At 31.9% G+C, this 12,706-nt stretch overlaps 2 protein-coding genes across 2 annotated transcripts in view; both read right to left on the bottom strand.

Annotated features, from left to right (window-relative positions):
* Positions 1-12,263, bottom strand: part of LOC123665713 (protein EFR3 homolog cmp44E) — a 60,304-nt gene extending 48,041 nt beyond the window's left edge. Inside the window, exon 1 of the mRNA XM_045599974.1 lies at positions 11,796-12,263. Coding sequence (XP_045455930.1) covers positions 11,796-11,880 — 85 coding nt within the window. The 5' untranslated portion in view covers positions 11,881-12,263. The remainder of the gene's footprint in view (positions 1-11,795) is intronic.
* On the bottom strand, positions 9,685-11,222 carry LOC123665714 (cyclin-L1). The gene has a single exon (XM_045599975.1). It carries the CDS (start codon positions 10,998-11,000, stop codon positions 9,768-9,770), a length of 1,233 nt encoding a protein of 410 aa, XP_045455931.1. The 5' UTR covers positions 11,001-11,222; the 3' UTR covers positions 9,685-9,767.
* Positions 12,264-12,706: the final 443 nt, after the last annotated feature.

The following is a 12,706-nucleotide window of genomic DNA, read 5'->3' as shown; positions in this document are numbered from 1 at the left end:
TTTTCAAAATAGAATTTCTATCCGCCATATTTAATTACTCATGACGTCATATAGCTATACTCTATGACTCTAACGATGTTAAGTATAGGTTGACAATGCAATCAAAGCAGCAGATTGCTACTGAGTTTGCGTGTTTGATCCCACTCATGACAATCATATAGCAATAAAAATGCTTGTATTAGACTGGACTATTTTTATGTTTTTTGTCCAGCAGGATTTTCATTGAGAGACGGTTATTGAGTAAAGGTACTTACGTAAGGTAAGTAAAACAAAAAACTGTAGTACACCAGCTTTTAATATCCTGTTAATCTGACTATGGAGTTAAATCCTTCGAGCTGAAACTACTTTAAACACTTTTTACTTGAAATTTACTGGTCAAACAATGTAAACATTTACAACATTATTTATTGTATACTAATAATAAAACACAGTAATAATCTTCTATATAGATAAAAATAAATAACAGAACGTGTTGCTAAGCGCACAACTTGAGAACGGCTTAGATTAATTCACTTAATTCTTTTTAACAGACTTCCAAATAATTGTGTTTGCTCGCAAACGAAAAAAAAACCGACTTCAATTACATCGACGAGTAATATAACGTAGATCGACGAAAAAATAGTCAAGTAACTGCGCGTTATCAAAGATTACTCAAAAAGTAGTTATCAGATCTCAATAAAATTTATATGTGACCACATGACAAATATCAGCTTTCGGTTAAATTAAAAATTATTAAAATCGGTACACCCAGTAAAAAGTTATTGCGGATTTTCAAGAAGTTCCCTCGATTTCTCTGAGATTTCATCATCCGATCCTCGTTTCTTTATCATGGTACTAAACTAAGGATATCTTCTTTCCAACAAAAAAAGAATCATCAAAATCGGTACACCCAGTAAAAAGTTATTGCGGATTTTCAAGAATTTCCATCAATTTCTCTGGGATCCCATCATCAGATCCTGGTTTCCTTATCACGGTACTAAACTTGGGATATCTCCTTTTCAACAAAAAAAGAATTATCAAAATTAGTACATCCAGTAGAAAGTTATGCGGTATAATACAACGTAGGTCGACGAAAAAAGCGTCAAGTAAAAACGCATTATCAGATATAGCTCGAAAAGTAGTTGTTAGATCTCAAATAAATTTAAATGGAACCAATTGGCACACACCACCTTTCGATTAAAACTAAATTAGTCGAAATCGGTCTACCTGGTCAAAAGTTCTGATGTAACATACATAAAAAAAAAATACAGTCGAATTGAGAACCTCCTCCTTTTTTGGAAGTCGGTTAAAAAGAAAAAGAAAATAATAATAATAAAATTTATTTCGGAACTAGCCCATATAGTGTTAGTAACAATGTTTCTTATAACCTAGTGTTAGTACAATAACAAATAACTAATTTAAAATAGTAACATTAATACAATAACAACTTTAGAATAGTAACATTTTTATATTTACAAATTTGTTATATCACACAGAGTTTTATGCAATGTTCCAACATTTGGCTCTCCCGTCTATCTACAAAAACACTTTCAGAATACTATTAAATACTAACAGAATACTAATAAAATACAAGGCATAGAAAAAATTAAAGGTTTAATCGCAATTTTTTTTTTTTTTAATAAAAAAAGTAATGAATCACACTACGAGCGACCAATCACAACTAAATCCTTTTTTTATTACTTTCAACACTGTTTCAATAGAGCCGTGTTAAATTACCAAAATAAAAAAGTGTTCTAGCAGTAGTGTAGTTCTGCGGAGCACGTTGAATGAATTCTTATTATTACCAGTTTAATTTAAACTCAATAATTGTGTTTGCTCGCAAACGAAAAAAAAACCGACTTCAATTACATCGAAGAGTAATACAACGTAGATCGACGAAAAAATAGTAATACTTTGTTCGTATTCCATATAACGCGACATTATAAAATTGTAGAATTATATAATGTTCTACTGTTATTTCTAACATTTTGTTAGCGATTGTAGGCAGAAATTTCATAAAAGGCCCGTCGTCGATTCGCGCGAAGCGCTGACATCGCTTATTACGGCGGGTTTTTTAGTTGAAGCGGATTTATATTGAATTACGGTTTATGTCTTTTTTATTAAAAATATGTAATGTTCATGTTTTCACACAGCTCCGATGCACGACTGGAGTTTACCCCTTCAGATCAACTGTCTAAATAGGCACAAAAAGGCTTACTAGTCTAAGAAATATATTATTACTATATCAAATTGTGAATAAATTAATGCAATAACGCCATCTATCGGAACCTAATTGCGTTATTAGAAAACGTCTGAACGCCATCTCTAACAAGGTCATTCGTTCAGTAGATTTTACTGTTCAATTTTTTCATTCCGGGGCCTTAAATGAAAATCGATTCTTAAGGAGAAAACTCCAAAAACAGTCAAGTAAATACGCCATATCAGATATAGCTCAAAAAGTTCGAGTCAAATCTCAATTATATTTAAATGGGACCACATGACAAGCACCACCTATCGATTAAAAAAAGAATCATCGATATCGGTCCACCCAGTAAAATAGTAATGAGGTTAATATAACGTTGGTCGACGTAAAATAGCCAAGTAAATACCCAGTATTAGCGATAACTCAAAAATTAAAAGCTCAAATATATTTATAACGAATAAACTGCTACTCTCTACTCTAGTGGAATATTGTAATTTGATCGATAGTGAACGAAGTAATTTCATAACATTTTGATAGATGGCGTTGTGGCAAAGTATTGAACATGACCACAGTCGTCTTAACATCGTCATGTAAATACGTGTCATCAAAGATTACTCAAAAATTGCTCATTATATCTCAATCATATTTAAAACGGACAACATGACAAGTATTAGCTTTTGATTTATACAAAAAAGATCAAAATCAGTGCACCCAGTAAAAAGATATAACGTATAATACAACGTAGGGTGACGAAAAAACCGTCAAGTAAATACGCAATATTAGATATAACTCACAAATTACGAATCAAATCTCAATTAAATTTGAATGGGACCACGTGACAAATAGTAGCTTTTAATTTATATAAGAAACGTTAAAATCGGTGCACCCAGTAAAAAGTTATGAGGTATAATACAACGTAAGGTGACGAAAATAATGTCAAGTAAATACGCGTTATCAAAGATTAATCAAAAAGGTAGTTATCAGATCTCGATAAAATTTATATGTGACCACATGATAAACATCAGCTTTCGATTAAAGTAAAAATTATCAAAATCGATACACCCAGTAAAAAGTTATTGCGGATTTTCAAGAGTTTCTCTCGATTTCTCTGGGATCCCATCATCAGATCCTGGTTTCCTTATCATGGTACTAAACTAGGGATATCCCCTTTCCAACAAAAAAAGAATTATCAAAATCGGTACACCCAGTAGAAAGTTATGTGGTATAATACAACGTAGGTCGACGAAAAAAGCGTCAAGTAAAAACGCATTATTAGATATAATTCGAAAAGTAGTTGTTAGATCTCAAATAAATTTAAATGGGACCAATTGGCACACACCACCTTTCGATTAAAACAAAATTTGTCGAAATCGGTCTACCTGGTCAAAAGTTCTGATGTAACATACATAAAAAAAAAAAAAAAAAAAAAAAAAAAAAAAAAAATACAGTCGAATTGAGAACCTCCTCCTTTTTTGGAAGTCGGTTAAAAAGGAGGAGGTTCTCAATTCGACTGTATTTTTTTTAATGTATGTTACTTCATAACTTTTGACTGGGTGGACCGATTTCGACATTATTTTACCATAATAAGGAAACCAGGATCTCATGATGGAATCCCAGAGAAATCTAGGAAAACTCTCGAAAATCCGCAATAACTTTTTACTGGGTGTACCGATTTTGATAATTTTAATATTATTTAATCGAAAGCTGATGTTTATCATGTGGTCACATATAAATTTTATCGAGATCTGATTAAAACTTTTTGAGTAATCTTTGATAACGCGTATTTACTTGACTATATTTTCGTCTTTCTACGTTGTATTACTTGTCGATGTAATTGAAGTCGGTTTTTTTCGTTTGCGAGCAAATACAATTATTTGAAGTGTAACTTCTGTAAGAGCGTTGTGATTTAAAACTCGATAAAACGAAAAATAAAATAAAGATATAATACATTACTGGTTAAAAAAGCGTAAGCGACGCGTTTTGCATGGCTCTTACGATCTCTCGATCTATACGATCTATAGATATCGATATATACGAGCGATCGAAAATATAAAATTAAAATTATTAACAGTAGTATGTACTATTATTTAGTCTTGTTTAGTCTCAACCGCGTTCTATCAAGTGGGTCATCTCAGCATCTAACATTCTAACGCATTATATAATCGAAATACTCTAGTCGTCACAAAATAATAAGCCCGTTTGGACATATGTCATAGAGACGTAAATAGTCAAGTAACCATAAAGTATTCGATACTCACGATAAATCGATTCAAGAAATTTAACGATAATTTTTTGAAATATTACTATGGTACAAAAGTCCAATTTGTCTTTATTTTAAATGTTTATATTGTTTTCTAATGTTTACACGAATTTTACTCATTATAATGAAACATTTTTTTTCGGATTTTATCGCGGTTTATTAGCGAAATCAAAATATTATTTACTTCTGAGTGCCAAACTCTTTTTTTTTCAGTAAAGATCACTACACAATATTTAATTAAGATTTAAATCGAATGAAACTGGTAATTAATTAGTTACAGCACTAATATACAAAAAAAAAGACTTAGAACGTAACTGTTTTTGAAACGTTTCGTAATAATTACAAATAGTATGCTACTGTAAAGTAAGCGCGAAAAGAATACTGCCAATATATTATACCATATTATTTAAGGCGCCAAAAAAATGTACGTGTTTTTTAAAAACACTATGTTATTGATAATTCTCTTATTTTGTGACGACTATAATATTATTTATAGCTACTAAGCGACCCGAAACACGTTCTTGTCTTGCGAACTGTCAAAGCAAGAAGTTGAAATAATCTTTACGATCTCTGATATTTTCCAAATTCCATTTTCAGCGTAATTTCTTAACTTGTCATGTCATAAGAACTTTCTACAATGTGTTAGAAAACTTAGACACTGGAAAAAATATAGCCGGGTCGATCCCGCCGTTTTCGTTTTGCGGTTAGCAACACTCACTTTTATTTTTAAATTGTTTTTTTTTTTTGAATTTTCATAATAATGGGTGAAATTCGCGTAAACATTAGAAAACAATAAGGAGGAGGTTCTCAATTCTACTATATTTTTTATTTGTGTTACATTACAGACACGATTTGAACTATTTTTTTTTGTCAATTGAAAAAAATCGTAGTCTGTGCCGCCCGGCGCCATAGCCCACCCCGGCATCCACCACCAACCAGCCAGCCACCAGAGCAATAAAATCCAAAGATGTTATTTCTAGCATTATTCGGTATATTTTTGTTCATTCTCGTTATCTATACTAATATCATAAAGTTAAAAAGTTAGTTTGTTTAAACACGCGAATCTCTGGAACTACACCTTCGAATTGAAAAATTCGATAAATTTGTGTTGTTCATTTCTCGATATAGGCTATATAATATTTTAATACCTTTTTTTTAAATTAACGTGGGTGAAACCGCGGTATACAGTTAGTTATTTATAATAAGCAACGCAGTCTGAGTCAAGTGTATCGACTAGTTTTATTACTAGCATTGCCGAATTGTTTACAGCATTTTAAATATTATACGAATTCTCTTGTTCCTACAATTTTATCTTCTTTTATTATTAACGTCCTATGGAAGCGGCATCCTTTCACGGACCGGCGGGCACAAAAACTTTGATATGTTACAGAGTAACTTAAACGAGCAGCCGAAAATTATTTCAGTAAAACAATTTACGTTTCCCTCTATTATTCAACGTTCTAATTCGTATTGTTAATAATTAAAATGTTAATATTGTAGCTTTTGTTATTTGAACTAAATTTATCTTTTATATTGTTTTTGTTAATTAAATGTATTTTCTTTCCTCTTCAATTCCGTTTGTTTTTTCTTTGTTTTTTTGTATATATTTTTGGAAAGTAAAATTTAATCTCACTCTTAAATGTAAATGTTTGGAATTTTTTTCGTCTTACAATTAATTAATTTGTTAGTTTATGATCAAGGAAACAACAGAATTTTTTTAAAATCGCTTATAAATAATATATGATCAATAATCTATGTATAATCAACTGAACACCGTTGCTTTACATTTATGATATTAATAATTATTTTTCCTCAAAACTATAGATATATTTTATAATACCAAATGATAACACAACACTAATAACCCAAACACTAATCACAGAAAACTATAAATCCACTTTAATATATATAAATAACAAGCACAATTTCGCGAATTTAATATATTTTTAATTATTCACAGACACGTCCGAACGCCAAGGACGTTCTGAAAATACTGAGCGAAACGGCCGGTGGGGGTGAAAGCTATTCTATATTTAACTAAACAGAAATGGCCAAAATAGTGACACGGGAATGGAAATGCTTACTCTGTTGAATATATAGATAAAAAAATGTTTTAAGTTTATTTAAAAATATAATTTAGTAATCTACAGCGAGGGTTAATGACATCTTAACGACCACTTAGTTACAAAACGAATACGTCTTTAAATATAGGAACCAGAAATAAATTTATAATTTGTAGTAATATAGCATAGTACAGTCTTCTAAAATATACGAGTTTATTTTGAATTGAGAATTCACGAGCACACGAGATACACATTCTCTCCCAGACTAGCAAATATCTCTAAATATCTGTATGGCCTATATACACACATAACTGAGGTAGAGCACAGCAGAAAACCGTACAGAAGGTCACAGCTAAATTATACTTTTCTCAAGCAGTGTTGTGTTCCTGTAGTGAGTAAGGTGATCAGAGTTCCTGGGGATTGGGGGTAGGGTCTGCAACGCGCGTGCAATGCTTCTGGAATTGCAGGCATCTATAAGCTAGCGGTAATCGTTTACCATCAGGTGAGTTGTACGCTAATTTGCCGACCTAGTACTGATACAGCCAGTTCAAGTGACCACAGAACCAAACCGTCAAAACTATAGTATACTGGATTACACATCATTGTAATCCTATCGTTACACTGTTACTTTGTTGCTTCAATTCTATGCACCGTAACGATATATTTTATAGTCTACTGAACTACTTTACTATACAGAAGCTGATATTCACGATATTGTAGGTGTTGCTTATACACACAGTGTAAGAAACTACTTCGTTAGCAATTTACGACAATGCTTTATCAAAAACTATGGAAAATTTTAGAAAATTTAATGTATGCTTAAATTTCACTCGTTTGACAGAACAACGTCTATCGAGACGGTTAGTATTGTATTCAAAATATAGATATAAAGTCGGTCAAGGAACCGAAAAAAAATATGTGTGTCAGCTCCGACGGATGACTGGAGTTTACTCCTTCAGATCGACTGTCTAAAATTCTCTAGATATGCACAAAAAAGGCTCACTAGTCTCAGAAAAAGAATACCATATCAAATAGCAAATATCAAATAACACCATCTATCTATCTGAGATGGCGTTATTAGAAAATGTCGTTACACAATCAATCGGAACCCTCTTGGGTTTCGATTGATTGAACCTAAGAGGGTTCCGACTGGGTAGTGTAGTACCTCGACCTTAGAGAAAATCACTGAAGATCATAGCGTATAGTGTAAAAATTAGGAGTTTTTTTTTTTAATTAATATATACATGGCAAATTTACCTATCTTTGCACGATCAAAAATTTCCTGAGTAACTTTCAGCTCGTATTGAACATTTTGAACACAGTCTAATATGGTTAATTTTTGCAGGTCTTCCATTGTTTTATTTACTAATCTAAACTAATTACAGAACTTTATAATTTTGTGAATAAACTGGAGGCATTGTTTAAAAGACATTTGGCAGTTGGTACTCGAGTGGTTTTGACTGATCACGTGATCAAAGTACTGCGAGTTCCTTACCTCGAAAACGCCAGTGCTCACAGTGAAATATGGCGGCGATTTATGACGTCATTTATTTCTCTAGGGTACTGCGACAGTATACTGGCAGTCCATAACGGAACGAATTTCTACACTGTGCAGTGCTCGCAGTGCATATCGGAACTTACAATAAAACCAAAGATAAGTAGAAAAGGGTTGCCAACAAATAACAAAATAAAAATAAAAAAACATTCTGACCTTAGAATAGTAAAGAAACACTTTTGTATCTATACTCCTCAGATATAGTGTGACTGAAACCGCATCCTTAGTAAGGGGACCCGGACACTCTTTGAGAACAATCATCATTTTAGCCTAATACAATCCACTGCTTGGCCACAAGTTTACGCCAAAAATAACGTGAACTCATGTGTTTTGCCCATAGTCACCACGCTAGGCAGGCGGGTTGGTGACCGCAGGGCTGGCTTTGTCGCACCAAAGACGCTGCTGCCCGTCTTCGGCCTGTATATTTCAAAGCCAGCAGTTGGATGGTTATCCTGCCACCGGTCGGCTTTTTAAGTTCCAAGGTGGTAAGCGGAACTGTTTTATCCCTTAGTCGCCTTTTACGACACCCACGGGAAGAACATGTCTGTGTGATGTGTCACAAATGTTTTAACCAAAAATAGCCTTGTTTTTTATTGATATGCCCTAATAACTTATGTGTAGCTGCAATATTTCTTTAACTAACAATAAACATCAATCGCCCTTTTCACACACAGGGAGGCCTTTGTGTTGCCGTCCTTGTTATTATGATTACCTAAATACCCTTTTGGAATTGGAATAATCTTGAGGAATGAATGATGACTTGGAAACAATTTTAAAATTTTTACTTTAAAAGAAAAGTTTGTCTAATATATGTGTATATATATATATATATATATATATATATATATATATATATATATATATATATATATATATATATATATATATATATATATATATATATATATAAATTAAACCTTAAAAAAACATGTTGTTCTTATAAATAAATAAAAAATAAGAAAAAACAGAATCAGAAATATCAAATAAAATTAAAAAAAAATTATAAACATCTCATCCATTTGTTAGTTGGCGAGGTAGAACCATAACAGTCGGGTTAAAGTCAGACTGAGTAGTAAACAATTTAATAGTTTATGGGATTGCTTTTCAGAGATATTGTGATTAAGACAAATAAAATAAATAAAAAAAGAAGAATCTTGCTAAGTTAAATTATTTAGCAAGCCTTTAGCCATTGGCAGTTAGCAATGGTCTTTTTTGATCAATACTTATTTTGATTCCCGCTCCAAGTGTGAGATTATTAATTATATAATTATGTACCTACTATATTATTAAATTCCATTTATAATTACACATCTTTAATTAAATGTATCAGTGCCCTAAACCACAATCATTATGTTGCCAAACTTAATAACAGATTAATGTGTGCATATAGATTATATATAAATTTATTTATTACAAAATTGACTACTAAAATTTAGCTTATAATGTTACTTAACTGTAACTTACTGTGGTATGATTAAATTTTATTTTTCTTGTATTTTTATTTAAAAGAAAATCTTGTAAAAATGTGTTTCTTCATATAAAATATAAAAAAAAGTTATTCTCATAGTTCACGAATGAACTTAAAAAATTAAATTATAGAAAGAGGAGATCAAAAAGAAACAGATTTTACATTGAATCTTTTCAAATCCTATATTACATACAGATATTACAGATAAATAATCACGATTCAAGTCTTAAAATTAAAATTCAATGTTTACGCTTGTCGTCCCTGTCTCTTGGTTTAGAACGATCATAATCATCATATTTCCTAGATGAGACACGACTCCTTTTATCATCCGAACGTCTTTCTCTAGACCTATCAACTTCTCTATCCCTTGACCTAGATTTGTGACGCTTATTTGAGTACTCTCTCTTCCTGTCATATGGGGAACGAGATCTTCTCTCTCTCTTCTTGTGACTGCTATGGTATTTTGAAGACAGTGGTGGTGTTTTAGGAGATTTATCTTTCTTTGAATCTCTCTTTGAGTCTTTCGATGTGGACGCAGTGGGAGATTCGGCTTTTTTCTCCTCTATTTTTGCCTCGCGCTCCTTTTGCGCCTGCATGTATTTGTTTGCTTGGTATATCTTCTTCAATGCATCAACCTTACTGTCTAATTCTTCAGGATTGACCTTCGGTCTTTTGTAAAGTTGTAAAATCTTTACACATACTACTCGAATGTCTTCTTCTGTAACTTTGAATAAAAGATACCAGCTCGGATTGTTTGGTAGTGGCAGTCCAATTTTCCGAGCTGTTAAATATATACAGGCACAAGCTATTGTCTCAGGTGGGAACCTCATGAACACATCAGTCCGTAGAGCATCATTCATGTAATTCCAGGCCATTTGCATTAACTGTTTATTCTTTTCATACTGTAATACCTGTAGATATACTACAATAAGCTTGTGTGGGTGTTTAACATGGACACAGAATCCTAATTCTTTAAGGATACGCCGTTCAGCCTTTATAACCTGGTTTTTCAGTTCAATATAATTTTGATCGACAATTAATGGGGATATAGTCTTCTGTGCTCTCACTTGCTTTATGTGGTGGAACACGTTGATCACATCACGAATCCTGCAAGGTTTCTCTTCAACCTTGGACGCTAAGTAAATGCTACCCATAGCTGTGGTCTCCATAGGGTATCTGACGAAAGATTTTGAGTAATAAAATCTCTGTAAGTACATTTGGCCAGTAGCCATGGCCACTTGTGGTAATTTTAACAATATACCTGCCGTTTGTATCATTTCGCAGCCGAGTATACGGAGATCTGTCTCAGTTTCTATGTCCAAGCCATCAGCCTGTGATGGAGTCTCCTTGAACGCTGATTCAGGCAATAGACAATTGTGTAGCGTTAGTACTATCTTCCCATACTTTTTTTGGGGCTTCGCTGGCGTAGCGTTCGTGGTTTTTGACTGATTTTGAACTGTCGTAGTGGTCATTTTGGAAGTCGCAACTTTTTACACGGAACTTGAATTAATGTCACACTTTTAGCACTGTATGATGATATACTGTTGTAATTTATCACTTAATACAAATAAATTATGCATTTCAAAATACTTTTGCAATAAATTCACGTTTAGTATACACAAAATGTACGTTTAATGCGATCGAGCGAGTAGTGACAACTATAAAATGACAAAAACAAAATGGCGCTGCCAAAATAGATGTCAACTTAATAATACACGTGTTTTTATGGCTTAATAGACAGAAACTATCACAGTTTGTGACTTACCTTGCGCCATAATTGAAACAAAACTATATTTTCAAAATACAAAATCACATAGGTCTTGAATATAAAAATTAAAGGCCTTAATATGTCTGACTCACACTTATCAACATTGTTTTTTTTTTTAAACGTTCTTGACTTTGTGTTTTGCATGTTTTGATTATTATGCATGTCAAAAATTTAACCCCCAAATAAAAAGTATTTATACGAAAGTTATACTAATATTTTTATAATTTCAACAAACATAGATTGTACGAGTTTTGTGTAATAAATTGTTACGTTTAACTTGTTTATGATTCCGAAAAATTTCCGAACGAAACCGAAAATAATGCGGATATCCAATTTGGCGGTACTAACTAAAGATAAATATTCAATCAATAACAGGAGTAGCGTGTGCCAAAATTAAATTAAGAAGTACGAATATTCGTGTGCCGCATGCAATTGACTCGACTAATTAAATTAAGGAATTATTTAAAAAATGTAAATAAAAATTGATGAAAATACTTACATCCTGGATCAGTACACTTTTGTACAAATGAATCGAGAAAATCATGTCCCTCGGTAGATTCGAAACAACATTTTACAAATGACATTTTTACGAATAAATATTTTTATATTTTAATAACAGTAACAAGGATATATATATTGAATAAAGATGTTATAATTTTTAAATAATCCCTCTAATAGTAAGTAACATGTAACAGATTATAATATTAAAAAGGAGTTTCACGCTTATTTATTACCTACGACACTAATAAATTGAATTTATAATAAAAAATATATGGAATAAATTCCACACTTAAGTTTACACTAAATACGTAAATATTTTGACATTTTGTTAACATTTATTTAATTGAATTGCTTTTATTTGTACACTGTGTTATTTAAAAATATATTACTATTACAAAATAAGGTCAAACATGTCAAATTTCGATGTACACTACATTTATATCTAGTGTTTAGTGCGTTGGAAAATATCAATGAGTTTCGCGCGTTATTAGCCGACTACACGAAAATGGTTACTCTTTTATAGAATTCTTCTATAAAATGAAAGACACCTGCTTTTGATAGCTTAATGCGCGAGTTGTTTTTCATTCTCCCATCGCGAGAATTGTTACAACAGATAACTAATACGCTTCTTGTTTGAGTAATTTTTCAATAGATGTCGCCGTAGGGCAGCCATCCAAAATTTGTACAAAAGTTGCTACTACTTACTACTAGATAGCATTACTGGTGTTAAAAATAGTGATACAAATGCTATCGACTGCTCAAATCATAGATTATACACTTATATATTGGGCTCAAATTATCATGTTTTGAAAAAATATACATATACATAATCAGTTATAAAAAATAAAAAAAAAATATTGATAATCGTTAGGGTGCATATAAAACTGCCCTAGGTCATAATAACGTCGC

This window comes from Melitaea cinxia, chromosome 24 (genome assembly GCF_905220565.1).
Source record: "Melitaea cinxia chromosome 24, ilMelCinx1.1, whole genome shotgun sequence".
NCBI classification, from domain to species: Eukaryota; Metazoa; Arthropoda; class Insecta; order Lepidoptera; family Nymphalidae; genus Melitaea; species Melitaea cinxia.
The sequence above is the reverse complement of the archived record's forward strand: the minus strand, read 5'-3'. Positions and strand labels throughout refer to the sequence as shown.

Bases quoted from the DNA above. Each gene is read 5' to 3' on its own strand.
- LOC123665714 (XM_045599975.1), bottom strand. From the start codon at position 11,000: ATGACCACTACGACAGTTCAAAATCAGTCAAAAACCACGAACGCTACG.